Below are 18721 nucleotides of genomic sequence, written 5' to 3' on the forward strand. Positions count from 1 at the left end.
AAATCAAACTTCAGGATCTGAGTTTCATGTATTTGCAGTTTTTAAAGCTGACCAATATTGGGGAAGGAAATGGCAATCCACTCCAGTGTTCTTGCCTGGTGAATCCCAGGGACAGAGGAGCCTGGTGGGCTTCTGTCTATGGGGTCGTAGAGTCGGACACGACTGAAGCAACTTAGCAGCAACAGCAGCAGCAGCAGCAGTGATGATAAATGCTTACTGAATATTGCTGTCAAGATTTTTTTCCATCATTGAGAAAGTTACATGACTTTCACGTGCAAGAACTGGTCTGAGACTGTGTGAGAGGGATCTATGAACTAGGGAGCTTTTATTCTAATTAAATGGAAAGAAAATGAAGTTACTGTGTATGATTATTTGGTTCAGTTTACCTTGGGCTTTTCATCCAGGATCTGCTGGCGGATTTCTTTGTGTTTCTCTACGAGTTTTTCTTGCCGTTTACTTTGCGCCTCTTCTAACTGTAAGACAGTTACAGAGAAAGTCATTTTCATCTAAACATTCAAGTGAATGTTTTCAGGAAAAAAAAAAACCAAAAAACTTTTCAGATCTCTGGCATGCATTTAACTATTTCACATCCTGGTCAGAACTGTCCTTATAGGAGACATGTAAGTGTTGAAGCTGGGTGATGGGCACACAGGGGTGGGAGTGATATGACCACTGGATATACCATTTTCACAGCTTTGTTAATGTCTGAAAATCTCCATAAAATTAATTAAAAACCTTAAGAAGTTGTCATCTACCATTGGTGACAACTAAAGTTTCTTTGGGGCTTCCCTGCTGGCTCAGTGGTAAAGAATCTGCCTGCCAATGCAGGATATGCGGGTCTGATCGTTGATGTGGGAAGATGCTCTGGAGAAGGAAATGGTAACCCGTTACAGTATCTTTGCATGGGAAATCCCATGGACAGAGGAGCCTGGCGGGCTACAGCTCATGGGGTCGCAAAAGAGTCAGACACGACTTAGAAACTTAACAACAGCAGCAACAAAAGGTTCTTTTCAGGGAGGTCCCCTTGACATCATGTTTCTAGGTTCCTGACTCTAGAAAAGATTCTTAACATCTATCTTGAGATGAACCTTTCTATACAGAGGTTTGCAATTAAACTTGCAGAAACACTGATTACACACTGGCTGCTCTGGGCAGTTGCTCGGCTGGGTGCTGGTGATAAAGAGTTACCGTGAAGCATAGCATTTCCCTCCAGAGACTCACACAGTACTCATCAAACACGGTTTGCAAAAGAGAGGGATTCATGAACACGACATACCCTCTTGATGTACTGCACCACCTCCTGGATGTATGACCGGATCATCTCTGTCTTTTCCCTGAAAGTGAATGACAAAGAAATCATCACATGCACTCATCCATCATTGACAAACATGGGAACTGCAGGTTTCCAGATGAAAGTTTACGGAACTCTCAACTTTCTTCTTACTGCTGCAAGGAAGATACAACTTGTCAGCTCTGACAGAGGTCAGGTTCTACCCAAGGCACAAGCTCTATTTTCACTAAATGGCAGGAAGGCTGTCTGACAATATCAGAAGAGAAGATAGAGCTTTTTCCTTAGGGCCTGTGGGCACCTCAGTGCTTCACTGAAAACCCTTACAAAGTGGGTCTTTGGTAGGTTAATTTGAGGAGAAATTTCGCAGGTAGGTCTTTGTACGGTTGAGCCGCTGTTATTCTGTATAGGAACAATCCCCGAGTAAAAGGTGGGAGAAAGGGTTCTTTCTACTTACTCCTCCATCTGGCTTTTGTCTTTGGATTTTGCTTCTGTTATCTTCTCCTGCCTCTTTTTATCCATTTTCTTCTTTAATTCCTTCTTCTCTCTGAAGACAAAATGGAAGCAAAAGGGAAAAATGGTCAATTCAATAGCAATTTGTACTTAATACATTTACATATACAAATCCAATGTAAGAGAATGGAGGCTTACTTCTCACAGATTTCTTTGAGCTTCTTTAACTGATTATTCTGACATTCTTCAGCAACATCAGTCAATTTTTGAATAAGCTGGGCGGGGGGGGGGGGGGGGAGAAAAAAAACACGCCAGGTGGCTATTTTACATGATCACAAGCAAAGCACCCTTTCCCTCCCCCACCCCACATCAAACAGTATCTGAGGTTAGAAAAATCTGTGATTGATGTTTCTGTGCTACGTGTGCTAAGTCACTTCAGATGTTTCTAACTCTGTGAGACCCTGTGGACAGCAGCTCACCCAGCTCTTCTGTTCATGGGGTTCTCCAGGCAAGAATATGAGTGGGTTGCCATTTGCTTCTCCAGGTTAGCAAGAGTAAAATCGTCAAACATTTTACAACACATTGGTAATAAGGAAATAATTTTAGACTATACATTATCTAGGTTTTAATATGTAATTCTTACTATCTCTTTCTAATTAAACAGGATTTCTTAGATTATTGGGCTTGCTTTTGCCAAGTGCAATGATAGCTAACAGTGTGGACCCAGGTACCAATTCCCACTTTATGACCTACTAAAACTATGATTTTGGTCATAGAGCCTCCATTTCCTGAACCTACATTTTCTTGGTTATAAATGAGATAATCAATGCCTTTCTATCTTGGAGGTACTATGAAGTTTAAAATAAAAGTGAATGTGATACAAATGTAAGTTTGCCGAGGTCCAGCCCTGGCTGATCCAGGGAGTTCGAAGGGGAGACAGTGTCGGCGATTAATTTAAATATTCATCAAAGATATAAAGAGTAATAGAATGAGGATAGCTCAGTAGGAAAATTCAGCAGAGAAAAGAGGCTGAGTAGCTTGGTTTACGTGGAAAATCAATATAACCTGTGACACCAGGTTAGCTCTGACCATGGAGGCCGCAGGCGCCCTCTCGAATAGCGGAAGGTGCCCCACCTTAGGCACCTTCTCTAGTGGGTCTTAGAAGCCCAGGCAAATAAATGGTCGCAGAGGACCTCCACGCTCCATATGGAGACTCAGCCAGAATGTGAAAAGAAAGAATGACATGGGGACACCAAGCTTCAGAGAGCAAGGCCCGTAGCTTTATTTTCAACAGGGGCTTTTATACCCTAAGGTGCACATAGAGGATAATAGGAGATGTGAAATCATGCAAAGTCAGCAGTCTTTGATCCTTATCGAAACCAGGGTTTCTTTCCTGCGAACTTATCTTACACAAATGGTTTAGGTGATTTACATCATCTTCTGGCCAGAAGGCCTATTAACATTTTATGACTCTTGACAAAGGTTTGTCAACAGTAAGACTTATTTTCTCTAAGAGTAATTATTTTAAGGTTTGGCACCATCCTCTGAAGGTGTTAGATAAAGTTGCATTCCTATAGGGCAGAGGTGCAGTGGGTTTACAACAAAGGAAAAAATTTATTACCTTAAGGGTCTAAAGTTTTTAACACCAAGGCCACTACTTATTTTTTCTACATACCAGGTATATTAATTAATACACATTCAAGGATACTTGGCAGCAAGCATTGGCTCATCAATGAAATCCTTTACTAGTTTTATTCTGACAGTTTCTAACTCTCTGAGAGGCTCTAAGCTATTTGAATATCTTCCCGTGCTTCCCATGCCTCTCGAGGCTGGGAGACTGAAAACAATCCTATGCATAGCTGTAGGAGTCTGGGTAAACTTGTCAGGCGAGTCAGAGAGCTATCTGAGGGGTTTGGATTTAAACACTCCTAATGCCCAGGAACTTTATTAACTGGAGCTGTAAGTTAACTCTTTATCAGAGAGAGCGAGATGGTGGTGGGGGACAGCCCCCAGTAAAGTCAGAGGTGAGAGCACAAAGCAGTATAGTAGGCAGACTCTGGTTTTTGGGGGTAGATGCTCGAGAATATCCAGGGGGACTCCTGAGGCTCGATCCCGCCTTTGCATATGTCGAGCCTCCTTCCTCATGACCTTTGCCATGGGTGGAGGTCCTCATGCTGGCTCCCGGCATAAGTTATAATCAACTGTGATTTATAATTCTTGGTTTCCAGTTATTATTCATTGCTTAATCACTTCAAGGATGATACGAGTTACCCATCTTGGAAACTGATGTTTTGTATCCTGTGTGGGCAACTTCCAAAGAGCACTGGAAATTCTCTTCTGTGCTACCATTTTGAATTTTGTCTTGCATTTATTTGCTTACCAGACTAAGATTCAAGAGGGCAGTGGCTATGTTTTCAAATCCCCAGCTCTCCACAATTTCTAGCTTTCAGTAGGTGCTCAATAAAAGCTTGTCAATTATGGGAGAGTAACTGTGCCTTCCAAGCACTGCTCTTTCTTTATTCTACATGAAGAACCTATGGAACCTTCTGCCATTGCTTAGGCAGCAGTAGCACCTGGACTTAAGCCTTCTTACTGGTGCACCAAATAGATGGTGCGGACTTCCTGTTGAACATTTACCCTGTTCCCCAGAGATGGAGATTCTCATATACAGCTGCCATTTATATATGTGCCGTAGCTACAACAGTAAAGGCAATATAATCATAATGCTAGCAAACTTTCATTGATAATTTACACATGCCAGGCACAGTTTGATAAGTTTTAAATGTACTAACTTATAATATTTAACTTATTCAGTCTTAAGAGTTGTCCTATGAGGTCATATTGACACATGAGACTCAAATTTGGGGCTCAGGGCCACAGAGAAGTACTTGGCAGAACTGGGGATGTGTGTGTGCATGCATGCTAAGTTGCTTCAGTTGTGTCCAACTCTTTGAGACCTTATAGACTGTAGCCCATCAGGCTCCTCTGTCCATGGGATTCTCCAGGCAAGAATACTGGAGTGGTTGCTAGGCCTTCCCTCGGGGGATATTCCAGACCAAGGGATCAAACCTGTGCCTCATTATTTCTCCTAGCAGGTAGGTTCTTTACCACCAGAACAACCACCTGGGAAGAGCAGAACTTGGTACAAACCCAGATAAATTAGGCTCCCAAGCTTGTGGTCGTCACCACTTTCCCAGGCCACCTTTTTGTTATGATTTTAGAAATTGTTTTTAATAACCTCTTCTTATCTGAAAGAATAAAAGAAGCTGAGGGAGAAATTCTTTTACAGAATTGCCATAAAGAATCCACATTAACTTGACATTAATATGAAATTGAATGCACTCATCCGTGAGGCAGATTAAATCTGAACAAATATTAACTGGAGCTTGGGGCAGCAGAAAACCTATTTGATCATTCAAAAGACAGTACCTGATCATGACTGTCACAATTAAAGAAATCAAGAAATATTACATCCTGCTAATGCTATTTATCAAATGAGTTAGATGTAAAATCCCACTGCAGACTCTTGCCATTTCCTTGAGGATTCTCACAGCACCTCTAGTCTAACTGAGAGGTACCCACAGGGCTTTCCCCTCCACAGGGGACCTTCCTCCTCCCCAGTTCAGCCCAAGGAATTACCGAGGGTAATCCAGGGATCCCCAACCTTGGCAACATCAGAATCTCTTGTGAGCAACTGCTTGAAAACACAAATTTCAGGGCCTGTTCCTAGGCCTATTGCCACTACATGTTTAGGGACAGGGCTGGGGAATCAGTGTTTTCAAAGTCTCTGTTGATTCTGGATTCTTTGCCAGATATAGGGGGTCTCGGTGGTCTCTCATTTGATAGCCCCTGCTAAGTCTCTCAGCAGTGCTTCTGAATTCAGTGATATCCATGCTTCTGCTGCCATGTTCTCATCTCCAACGTTCAGCCTCGTCCAGGATCATTTCTCGATTTTGCCAGCTCCTGCTCACATTTACAGCTCCCTCCCACCCTCTTTCTCAGCAACATCAACATCCAGGCAGTGAAGCCACTGAGCCTGAGATCGCTCAGCCCTTCAGCTCACTCAGTTCTGAGGTTGACTTCCATCTGTGTTCAGCGCCCCCACAGCTGCCAGCACCAACCTCCCTCCCGTGCGCTGCACACCCTGGCCTTCCTCCTTGCTCCTCCCTTGGACCATCTGCACTTGCTGCTTATTCTTTTCAGAGCTAGTTCCCACCTCCTGTGCTCCCAGAACACACACATTCATCCAAACTATTCAAACCAGCCACCATTCAGCAAATATTTGTCAAATGCTTACTTAATACCCGGCATTATTCTAGAAACTCTGAGCTATGCATTGGCTTTATAGATCCTGCTACTTGAAGTGTGGGACAGGATTCATCAGCATTGGCACTGCCAGAGAATGCAACAAAAAATGCAAGTTCTCAGCCCCTACCACTTTAGATTAAATAAAGATCTGCATTTTAATAACATTCCCAAGAGATTCATGTGCACGTTATTGAAGAAGACGGAAACAGTGTAGAAACTGTTATGGACTGAATGTTGTGTCCCTCCCAAATATCAATAAATATATTGAAATCCTGACCCTCAATGAAAGAGGTGGGAACTTTGGGTGATTAGGAGCCTTCATGAATGGATTAGTGCCCATAATTGTAAAGCACTCCAAGAGCTCCCATACCCTTTGCACCACATAAGGACACAGAATAAAGCTCTCTATGAACCAGGAACTGGGCTCTCTCCAAACACTAAATCTACTGGCATCTTAATGTTGTACTTCTCAGCCTTCAGAACTGTGAAAAATAAATGTGCGTTGTTTAAGCCACCCAGGCTCGAAGGCACCCTTTCAAATTCCCTCTTCTCTGTCTCAAAAGAGCTGTGAAACTTTATCTTCATTGTCTTCATTACCCCAAACTCAGCTAGCTTCCTCAACCCCTGAGGCAGGGATAATGCTTTCTTCCTTGGTGGTTGTGAAAGCTGGAGATGGACATGCGATTCCACATGCACCATGTCACAGGCTCTTGGCCTGGTTTCCTTACCCCGCCTTCCCTGAAAAAGGGGCTCCCCTCGCATTGCTTCCCATCTTCCCCCCTGCAGGAAGACCACCATTTCACTTTCTTCTCTCAAACTTTCTTCATATTGGACACATTCTTTCCTTTTGCCTAAAAACACATCTCTATTTTCTTATCCTCCAGAGCACTGAACTTTTGTTCCATCTTTGACTTTCCTTTTCTTTCTGTGCCTAAAATGGAAGACTGGCGGCTGCTTCCACAACTGTAATGCCCTACCTCACACCCTTCAACCCCACCATCTCGCTTCCACTCCAACCATTGGCATTTACCTGATTTCACTTTAAGATTACAAAAACTCTTTTGTTATTGAACTCATTGGCTGAGTCTCAGTAGTGAACTTTTTCTTATTCTAGAGATCCACAAGTTTTTTAGTTCACAGTACCCTTAAGATCTCAATAATTTTTTCATGGCACCCCTAAGCCAAAAAAGAAGGAACAGTTCCATTTATCAAGAGATTAGGTTTAAATAACTCAATAGAAGTGCTTTGAACAGATTCCAATAGATGCTGCTGTTTCTTTCGAAAATGCAAACATCTCACAATGCCCTTGTGAGTTCAACATGGTATCTTGTGGTGCCAGGGCACACGGTTTTGGAATCATGACTTTATCTTCTTGATAGTATGTCAGCTGCCAACCACTCTCATAAGAAACTCTCTTCCTTTACAGGATCTTCAACATTTCCCACATCAGTCTTCTCTGACTCTTTTAACTGCTTCAGTACATTTTTGTGTCAATGGCCTTTGAGCATCTCTAGCTGAGGACAGTTCCCCAGCATCTCAACATCTCTCATAGAAGATGAGTCATCGTATTTTCCCATTAGGTATCATCACTCAGTTTAAAAAGTGTACATTACATTTGACTGGCCCCTTGAGTGATTTCCCCATCTAGTGAGTCATGGGAATTTGTTCATTTATCTCGTCATGAAGTATCTCTTAACTTTGTGTTCACAATACTCTGTGCAGATTCTCATTAATCCTATCTGGACTTGGCAAGCATTCCCTCCTTGCCTTCAGTCTCTTCTGAATTTTTCTACTCCATACCAAATTGCATTTTTCATATGTCCCAGAGTCTTAACTGGCTATCTATCCTCAAATATGTTATCTGTTGTTGTTGTTCAGTTGCTTAGTAGCAACTGACTCTTTGTGATCCCATGGACTGCAGCAGGCCAGCCTTCCCTGTCCTTTACCATCTCCCAGAGCTTGCTCAAACTTATATCCATTTTTGGATGGATGCCATCCAACCACCTCATCCTCTGTAATCCCCTTCTCCTCCTGCTTCAATCTTTCCCAGCATCAGGGTCTTTTTAAGGACTCAGCTCTTCGCATAAGGTGGCCAGAGTATTGGAGCTTCAGCTTCAGCATCAGTCTTTCCAATGAATATTCAGGATTGATTTTTTTAGGATTTACAAGTTTCATGTCTTTGCAGTCGAAGGGACTCTCAAGAGTCCTCTCCAACACCACAGTTCAAAGCAACAATTTTTCAGCGTTCAGCTTTATGGTCCAACTCTCACATCCATACATGACTACTGGAAAAACCCTAGTTTTACCAGACCAACCTTTGTCAGCAAAGTAATGTCTCTGCTTTTTAATACATGGTCCAGGTTTGTCATAGCTTTTCTTCCAAGGAACAAACATTTTTCAATTTCGCGTCTGCAGTGACATCTGCATTGATTTTGGAGTCCCCCCAAAAATTCTGTCACTGTTTCCATTGTTTCCACATGTATTTGCCATGAAGTGATGGGACCGGATGCTGTGATCTGTTTTTTGAATGTTGGGTTTTAAACCAGCTGTTTCACTCTCCTCTTTCACCTTCATAAGAGGCTCTTTAGTTCCTCTTCACTTTCTGCCATAAGGGTGGTGTCATCTGTATATCTGGAGTTACTGATATTTCTCCCAGCAATCTTGATTCCAGTTTGTGTTTCATATAGCTCGGCATTTCACATGATATACTCTGCATAGGAAGCATCACTACAAACAAAGCTAGTGGAGGTGATGGGATTCCAGCTGAGCTATTTCAAATCCTAAAAGATGATGCTGTGAAAGTGCTGCACTCAATATGCCAGCAAATTTGGAAAACTCAGCAATGGCCACAAGACTGGAAAGGTCAGTTTTCATTCCAATCCCTAAAAAAGGCAATGCAAAGAATGTTCAAACTACTGCATAATTGCACTCATCTCACACGCTAGTAAAGTAATGCTCAAAATTCTCCAAGCCAGGCTTCAGCAATACATGAACCGTGAACTTCCAGATGGTCAAGCTGGTTTTAGAAAAGGCAGAGGAACCAGAGATCAAATTGCCAACATCTACTGGATCATCAAAAAAGCAAGAGAGTTCCAGGAAAACATCTATTTCTGCTTTAATGACTATGCCAAAGCCTTTGACTGTGTGGATCACAATAAACTGTGGAAAATTCTGAAGGAGATGAGAATACCAGACCACCTGACCTGCCTCTTGAGAAACCTATATGCAGGTCAGGAAGCAACAGTTAGAACTGGACATGGAACAACAGACTGGTTCCAAACAGGATAAGGAGTATGTCAAGGCTGTATATTGTCACTCTGGCTATTTAATTGATATGCAGAGTACAGCATAAGAAATGCTGGGCTGGAGGAAGCACAAACTGGAATCAAGATTGCCAGGAGAAATATCAAGAACCTCAGATATGCAGATGACACCATCCTTATGGCAGAAAGTGAAGAGAAACTAAAGAGCCTCTTGATGAAAGTGAAAGAGGAGAGTGAAAAAGTTGGCTTAAAGCTCAACATTCAGAAAACTAAGATCATGGCATCTGGTCCCATCACTTCATGGCAAATAGATGGGGAAACAGTGGCTGACTTTATTTTTTGAGCTCCAATATCACTGCAGATGGTGATTGCAGCCATGAAATTAAAAGATGCTAACTCCTTAGAAGGAAAGTTATGACCAACATAAACAGCATATTCAAAAGCAGAGACATTACTTTGTCAACAAAGGTCCATCTAGTCAACGTTATGGTTTTTCCAGTAGTCATGTATGGATGTGACAGTTGGATTATAAAGAAAGCTGAGCACCAAAGAATTGATGCTTTTGAACTGTGGTGTTGGAGAAGGCTCTTGAGAGTCCCTTGGACTGCAAGGAGATCCAATCAGTCCATCCTAAAAGAGATCGGTCCTGGGTGTTCACTGGAAGGACTGATGTTGAAGCTGAAACTCCAATACTTTGGCCACCTTATGAGAAGAACTGACTCATTTGAAAAGACCCTGATGCTGAGAAAGATTGAGGACAGGAGTAGAAGGAGATGGCAGAGGATGAGATGGTTGGGTGGCATCACTGACTCAATGGACATGGCCTTTGGTTGACTTCGGCCGTTGGCGATGGACAGAGAGGCCTGGCGTGCTGTGGTTCATGGGGTCGCAAAGAGTCAGACACAACTGAGTGACTGAATGGAACTGAACCGAACTGTTCCTGGGGTTCTCAAGGCAAGAATACTGAAGTGGTTTGCCATTCCCTTCTCCAGTAGACCACATTTTGTCAGAACTCTCCACCATGACCCGTCTATCTTGGGTGGTCCCACATGGCATGGCTCATTGAATTTCATTGAGTTAGACAAGGCTGTGGTGCATGTGATCAGATTGGTTAGTTTTCTGTGATTGTGGTTTTCAGTCTGTCTTTCCCAAAGAAAGGCAATGCCAAAGACTATTCAAACTACCGCACAACTGCACTCGTCTCACACACTAGGAAATTAATGCTCAAAATTCTCCAAGCCAGGCTTCAACAGTACATGAACTGTGAACTTCCAGATGTTCAACCTGAATTTAGAAAAGGCAGAGGAACCAGAGATCAAATTGCCAACATCCACTGAATCATCAAAAAAGCAAGTGAGTTCCAGAAAAAACATCTATTTCAGCTTTATTGACTATGCCAAAGACTTTGACTGTGTGGATCACAACAAACTGTGAAAAACTCTTAAAAAGATGGGAACATCAGAACACCTGACTTGCCTGTTGAGAAATTTGTATGTAGGTCAGGAAGCAACAGTTAGAACTGGACATGGAACAACAGACTGGTTCCAAATAGGAAAAGGAGTACGTCAAGGCTGTATATTGTGACCCTGCTTATTTAACTTATATGCAGAGTACATCATGAGAAACACTGGGCTGGATGAAGCACAAGCTGGAATCAAGATTGCCGGGAGAAATATCAATAACCTCAGATATGCTGATGACACCACCCTTATGGCAGTGGTGAATGTGAATGTGAAGAAGAACTAAAGAGCCTCTTGAGGAAAGTGAAAGAGGAGAATGAAAAAGTTGGGTTAAAACTCAACATTCAGAAAATTAAGATCATGGCATCTGGTCCCATTACTTCATGGCAAATAGATGGGAAAACAGTGGAAACAATGACAGACTTTATTTTTGAGCTCCAAAATCACTGCAGATGGTGACTGCAGCCATGAAATTAAAAGACGCTTGGTCCTTGGAAAAAAACTTGGGACCAATCTAGACAGCATAGTAAAAAAGCAGAGACATTGCTTTGCCAACAAAGCTCTGTCTAGTCAAAGCTATGATTTTTCCGGTAGTCATGTATGGATGTAAGAGTTGGACTACAAAGAAAGCTAAGCACTGAAGAATTGATGTTTTTGAACTGTGGTGTTGGACAAGACTCTTGAGAGTCCCTTGGATTACAAGGAGAGCCAACCAGTCAATACTAGAGGAAATCAGTCCTACGTATTCATTGGAAGGACTGATACTGAAGCTGAAACTCTAATACTTAGGCCACCTGATGCAAAGAACTGACTCATTTGAAAAGACCCTGATGCTGGGAAAGATTTTAGGCAGGAGGAAAAGGGGATGACAGAGAATGAAATGGTTGGATGACATCACTGACTCTATGGACATGAGTTTGAGTAAACTCTGGGAGTTGGTAATGGACAGGGAGGCCTGGCATGCTGCAGTCCATGGGGTCTCAAAGAGTTGGGCACGACTGAGTGACTAAACTGAACTGTACTGACCCTGACCTTGGTGATAGTTCTGGTGCATCATGTCCAAGCCATGGTCTGTCTTGTTGAAAATACTTTTAAAACTACATAATTTTGATATTTAACAAGCTAAGCTTTTAGAACAAATGCCTTATTGTGAAATCCAGGCATGTGTTTTTTTTTTTTAATGTGGCTTTTGTATGCAAATAATGAAAACAGTATTTCCCTAGCATCCCAAAAGTGTGTTTTAAAAAGGATAATATCTGTGTTTAATACGACAAATGTCCTTCCACTCTGCTCAGTTTCCCTGTGTCTCCCCAACACTCCCATACTATAGACCCTTCCCTGTAACATTCTGCCTTTTCCAGCTGTTTTTAAAAACTCTTACTATAATTCTGCTCTTATAGCATTTACTGTTTTCATTTAAACTTCTTCTACTTAAATTCCAGGAGGCAGAGTGATTAATATTATAAATTTGTTAATAATACTGGTTTTCCAGTAGTAATGTATGGATGTGAGAGTTGGACTATAAAGAAAGCTGAGCACTGAAGAAATGATACTTTTGAACTGTTGTCTTGGAGAAGACTCTTGAGAGTCCCTTGGACTGCAAGGAGAGCAAACCAGTCAATCCTAAAGGGAATACATCCTGACTATTCATTGGAAGGACTGATGCTGAAGCTGAAACTCCAATACTTTGGTCACCTGATGCGAAGAGCCGACTCATAAGAAAAGGCCCTGATGCTGGGAGAGACTGAAGATGGGAGGAGAAGGGGATGACAGAGGATGAGACGGTTGGATGGCATCACTGACTCAATGGCCATTAGTTTAAGCAGGCTCCAGGAGTTGGTGAAAGACAGGGAAGCCTGGCATGCTGCAGTCCATGGGGTCACAAAGGTTTAGACATGACTGAGCGACTCAACAATCACAACATTGTCGGACTCACATTAAACTAGCAATGAGATTACATCTATGCATATATTTTCTGGTAAGGAGAAGCCTGTGTGCTGCTTTGGAAAGGAATAATACTAATATACAGGCTTCCCTGGTGGCTCAGCAGTAAAGAATCTGCCTGTAATGCAGGAGCGACAAGTTAGTTCCATGGTCAGGAAGACCCTCTGGAGAGGGAAGGGCAACCCACTCCAGTATTCTTGTAGGGAAATCCCATAAAGAGAGGAGCCTGGCGGGCTACAGTCCATGGGGGTCACAAAAAGTTGTACACAACTGAGTGACTAAACAACAGCAACAATAATACTAATATACAGAGCAAATCAGGAGAGAGAGAGGTAGATAGGCAGACAGACATAGAAAGAGCTGTAAGTGATTTCTGGCAAGTGTCTGTCCACTCCTTTCCTCCTCCCTTGTCAGTCCTTTTAGGTCAGTCCTTTCTCACGTGACCTACTCTGTGTAATTTTATAGTATATACTCATCTTTACCAAGTCCAATATAGGTTTCCAACACTTGCAACTGAGAGAATCTTGACAAAAATAAATAAATACATAAAAATTTCACCTCTTAAACCCTAAATAAGATGAAGGACTCTTTGAGTATTAGGCCTAGGATTTCTATTGCATGAGGCATGAAAACTGAACCCAGAAGGATTTTTCACACAATAATTGAAGTGCTTTTTAACTAACCTAAGGGTACCCTCATTTCAATGTATTTTTAAGCACACAGGCTCTACTCAAAGAGCCGTTACATCATATATTAGTCACAAAACTCACCGAAGATAGAAAAGAACAAAGGATTAGTTTAGAATTCCTAGGGGAGAAAAATCAGGAGAGTACATAGTAAACTGAAATGCAGTAAATAACATTTAATTTTAACTTTTAATATGATTTTTTTTCTGACCCAAAGGAATAGACACTTTTAAATTATTTTGCTTATTTATTTACCACTCATGACAACTCTCCTAGTTAAGTATTCCAAACCTTCTAAGGAATGAAAAAGAAAAGCCCTGGGGAATATAATGTCATGCTTATTCTCAGCTCCATGCTGAGTTTCACTTGGTTTAGTCATTTGAGGGTGAAAGAATGGTTTCCAAGGAGAATAATAATTCCTTAACTCTAACTGGAAAGGGATTAAAAGAAAAAAGTATGTGGACAGAAATTGCCATGTTTGGAAATTCTTCTAAGAAGGATAATTTGGGGAAGTGGGCAAAGAGCTAACTATAGAATGTTCATGATTGCGCTCAGTTTTGTCCAACTCTTTGTGGCCCACGTACTGCAGCCCACCAGGTTACTCTGTCCATGGAATTTAATGCAAGAATACTTGAGCAGCTTGCCATTTCCTACTCCAGGGTTTTTTTCCAACTTAGGGATCAAACCCACATCTCTCGTGTCTCTTGCATCACAGGTGGATTCTTTACCACTGCACCATCTGGGAAGCCCAATAGAATGTTCATCCTTCAGGAAAACTCATTTCCCTTCTCCTTCCACTCACAGCTGGGAGAGAGAGCACCTACTCTTGCCTTTTTAGAAACTTTTTTATTTTATATTGGAGTATAGCTGACTAACAATGTTGTGATAGCTTCAGGCCACGGCAGACTGACCCAGCCATACATACACATGTATTATTCTCCCCCAAACTCCCTTCCTGACCAGGCTGAGCAGACCTCCCTGGACAGCACTTTTGTGCTAGTCAAAGCATCCATTCTGAGCTCTTACCATAATTTTTTTTTCTATGAAGAATTAATTTATGTTGCTTTTAAACTAAATAACAATCTATGTATTACATACATTATTGATAATTTTAAAACAAGGGGAATGTTTATACTGGGATGTAAACTGGCTTTTCAAATTGAGAAATATTCATTTATTCATTCCACTTGTATTTTCTGAGCACCTATGATGTGCTGGATACTGTGTGATGCTCCAGCTAGGAGCTGGCAGACAAGTCCTGTCCAGGTGGAGCTCATTTCACCCACCAGCTCCCTTCTCTTCTCCAAAGCAGGAGAAAGTCTTGGACTAAATGAGCAACCATCTTGATCATTTCTGAGGCAGTCTGTCATACCTATGAAATTAATTTCATTTTATATTTCCATAGCTAAACAGAATTTGGAGCTGCTCATTTGAATCTAAAGATTTAAACAATCCTTGAAATTTCCTTTTTTACTTGCTGGGCAAAGCAAAAAATGAAAATGAAAATCTGATCGCAACTCCTAATCAATGTCAATAAGTTGGCCTAATGAATCTATAACATTTAAAATTATTTTTCACTTTTGAAATATACCAAAGTAAATGTCAGTTTCTTAGTTTCTGGGAAATGTAAATGGGTCAATGTAGCATACTCCCTTGAATGATATTTCTGATATTCTTTTATGAGGCTATCAACTGGAAATGCTTTGATGCATGAGACAGGGTGCTCAGGGCTGGTGCACTGGGATGATCCAGAGCAATGGGATGGGGAGGGAAGTTGGAGGGGGGTTCAGGATGGAGAGTACATGTACACACATGGCTGATTCATATCAATGAATGGCAAAAACCACTACAATATTGTAAAGTAATTAGCCTCCAACCAAAATAAATAATTAAAAAAATAAAAAAAAGAAAGAAAAAAATCAAGAAATTTGGTAAACAAAACTCTGAATGAAGTTGAGATGTTTTATCACCATAGATGATGCTTACATTTTGCTATCTTAACTCTTGAGCCTTGTTTCCTCATCAGTAAAATATGGCATCTAAATGATCGCTAAGATTCCTTTGATAAATTATAAAATTATGTTATTCTATCATTATAAATATTTTTTTAGAATTCAATGATGATTTTAAAATGTCCTAAAATAATAAAAGTAGATATTTATGGCCATGAAATATTTATTTTAATGATAAAGGGAATTTATGTTATGATAAAAGTTTCATTAAAAATAATTTATATATAGCTTTAAGTAAAAATTTATAACAAGCAAAGACTTATCCCTTTGTAATTGTAAAAGACTAATGAACTTACTTGTAAGAGTTTTGAAAAGTTGGTGAAACAACTATTTTTGATTTAATTGAAAGAAAAAGATTGCATAGGATCAAATCAGTTGGAATCATCACATCTGGTTAAACCAATTGGAAACAAAAATCCAAACCACCAAAATTTTAGGATAAGGCTTCACAATTCTGAAAGATGTCAAGACCATTTAATTTAGAATAAATGAAATAAACAAACATTGCTTATCAGTCAGATGTGGGAAAACAGCAATAACCTTTCAAACTGGAGGTTTTCAAATAATTAGCAAAGGAGACATGCCTAAAAGAGGCATGACTTGTCCTATGGATCATAACTGAAATAATGCAATAAATCAAGGGCTTAATATTTCAATGTGTGTATTCAGTCCCTCGGTTGTGTCTGACTCTGTGACTCCATGGACTGTAGCCTGCCAGGCTCCTCTGTCTGTGGAATTTTTCAGGCAAGAATACTGGAGTGGGTTGCCATTTCCTACTCTAGGGCATCTTCCCGATCCAGGGGTTGAACCCACGTCTCTGGCGTCTTCTGCATTATCAGGAGAATTCTTTAACACTGCACTGCCTGGGAAGCCCTTAATATTTCAGTAGTCCATTTGAAAGCTAGACCTAGAAGATCTGCCCATGAAGATAAACAGCACAGCATGTCAGCTCCTTTTTTTCTTAATGCAAAATACATCATTTCAAACATCTCTCACTTACCAGATGGAGTGCAATGAGTCTTGTAATTCCAGAGGGCACAAACTAAATTATCAGACTTGTGGATTCTATTTTGGAATTATCCTTTCAGCAAAATTTCTTCTGTTCTCTAAGATCCTTTAAGTTGGTATAAGACAAGACTATTATTTTCTTTGCCTTGGGGATGGGTTCTGTTTACTGACTCTTTTCCCTTCATCTTACCTAAGTAGTTATCAATTAACACAAAAAATACACTGACATATTGTGCACACACACACACAACAACAACATTTGCTTATTGATTTAAACTGAAATCCCTAATTATCATTTTAATAGATATGAGAATTGAATGATCTCTGTAGTCTATAGAAGTCAGAGGGAAACCAGAAGTCAGAGGGAAACCAGAAGTCAGAGGGAAACGTAACCAGTATTCTTGTACAAACTTTTTCTTTTAGAAATAAGGATACATACACTTAAAATGGTGAAATGATTTAGCTCAAGCTGCATAACTAAAAATGGAAGCCATGTCTTCTCACTGTAAATCTTGTGCAAACTGTCCTTTGATAAAGAATGGTGACTATGTTCTAGGCACGGTGTTAGGTTTTCTGTGGATTATTTTATTGACTCTCACATCCAAACTATGAGGGCTATGTGTTGATTTTTGCAAAGAAAAATGGCCCTCATTCTCCACCATTCCCTGAATTCACTCTTTGCAATGAGTTGCAGGTCCCCTGAAAAAGATACAGTCTGTTTCCCTACCCGTTGTATCTGGGTGAACCTTACGACTTGCTTGGAGGAAGATGTTATAAGACCTGTCAGGAACTTGCCCCGTTCTGCTTGCTCTCAATTAGAATCCTTTCCAATTTCCATACAGAGAAGCCCAGTTAGCCTTGCTAGATGATGGGAGATGTGTGTCAGTCACCTGCCTGGGCCAGCTGACAGTCAGCCAAACTTCAGGAGCAGAGCCTCTAGGTAACTGGCAACTGAACCACAGATCATGAATGAGCTCAGCCAAGAGTAGAAGATCCTTCCAGAGAGTCAAGTTCAAATTGCTTCACAAAGAAACATGGACTAAATAAATAGTTGTTGTTTTAAGTTTTGAGATGTTTATTATGCAACAAAGCTAACGAATATGGATAGGCATACTACTAGAAGGTTCGTCTGTCTTCGCAACTGTGTTCTTAACCATGGTGAGCCCCTGAGGGTAGGGACTACATTTAGGCTGGGGCCACGGGAATCCCCCTACCAGTATAAGAGCTGTGGTAGGCCTTCAGTAACTATAGCTTATATGATTACATAAGCATATTTTACACTCTCTAATTTGCCCAACTTCCCAAAATAATAAATTAAAAGACATAGCATAGACTCTGTAGGTCAAAAGAATAAGACAGTCCAACAGAAAAGTAGGCAATGGATATAAATTGTTTGTAGAAAAAAGAAATACAAATGGGCAATACACATATGGAAATATGTTCATTTTTTATCATAATTAAATCAATAGAAATGACAATAAATATCATTTCTATATATTTATCCCTATCTATCTATCTATCTGAGCTTCGCAGGTGGCACTAGAGTTAAAGAACCTGCTTGCTAATGCAGGAGACATAGAGACTCAGGTTCAATCCCTAGGTTGGGAAGATCTCTTGTAGGAGGGCATGGCAACCCACTCCAGTGTTCTTAGCACGCACTCACTCACTCACTCACTCAATCTATCTATCTATCTAATCTAGAACAACATCAGTTCAATGAATTATGCAATGATGATCAGGAAGACTGACAAATAAGAACACATTTTGACAATTATTTCATTCTTTATTTCACTACTAAAGCCTTTTATTTATTTGTCATTTCTTTTTTGGTAGAGAAAGTAAAGTTTTCAGGAAAGCTAGATCATCAATTTCCCAAGAAAAATGACCTACATTAAAGTCAGAATATTGGAAGAAGACAGATCACACCACCACAGCCACAGCAGATTAGTTACTTCTTGACACTGAAGTTACTCCTGGCACATATAGAACCAGAGACAGCAGAAAATTCAAGATTGGCTTCCAGAAAGGCTGCAGCAGCAAATAATGCTGATAGAAATCATCAGAAAAGAAGATGCTGAGCTCCCTCAGTCTGCAACAGGACATCAAAAATTGCAATACAAGTTTATATTTGAATTCAAGAATTCCTAGCCAATCCATGTATTGTTAAAAAAAAGGGGGGGGTGGCGTTTACTAAAAGCAGTGATTTGTGTACATTATCTCACTATTTTTTCTTACAGTTCAATAAAGTGAGGATTATTCTTATCTCCACTGGACAGATGAGAAAACAGAAGTCCTGAGT

At 40.6% G+C, this 18721-nt stretch overlaps 1 protein-coding gene across 1 annotated transcript in view; it reads right to left on the reverse strand.

The window, feature by feature from the left end:
* Positions 1-18721, reverse strand: part of PLCB1 (phospholipase C, beta 1 (phosphoinositide-specific)) — an 833798-nt gene that overhangs the window by 101605 nt on the left and 713472 nt on the right. Inside the window, exons 27-30 of the mRNA XM_010834232.1 lie at positions 1940-2016; positions 1746-1835; positions 1277-1334; positions 387-473 (exon numbers count right to left, since the gene is read on the reverse strand). Coding sequence (XP_010832534.1) covers positions 387-473; positions 1277-1334; positions 1746-1835; positions 1940-2016 — 312 coding nt within the window. The remainder of the gene's footprint in view (positions 1-386; positions 474-1276; positions 1335-1745; positions 1836-1939; positions 2017-18721) is intronic.

The sequence above is a fragment of the Bison bison genome, unplaced genomic scaffold (assembly GCF_000754665.1).
Source record: "Bison bison bison isolate TAMUID 2011002044 unplaced genomic scaffold, Bison_UMD1.0 scf7180017864030, whole genome shotgun sequence".
Classification (NCBI taxonomy): Eukaryota; Metazoa; Chordata; class Mammalia; order Artiodactyla; family Bovidae; genus Bison; species Bison bison.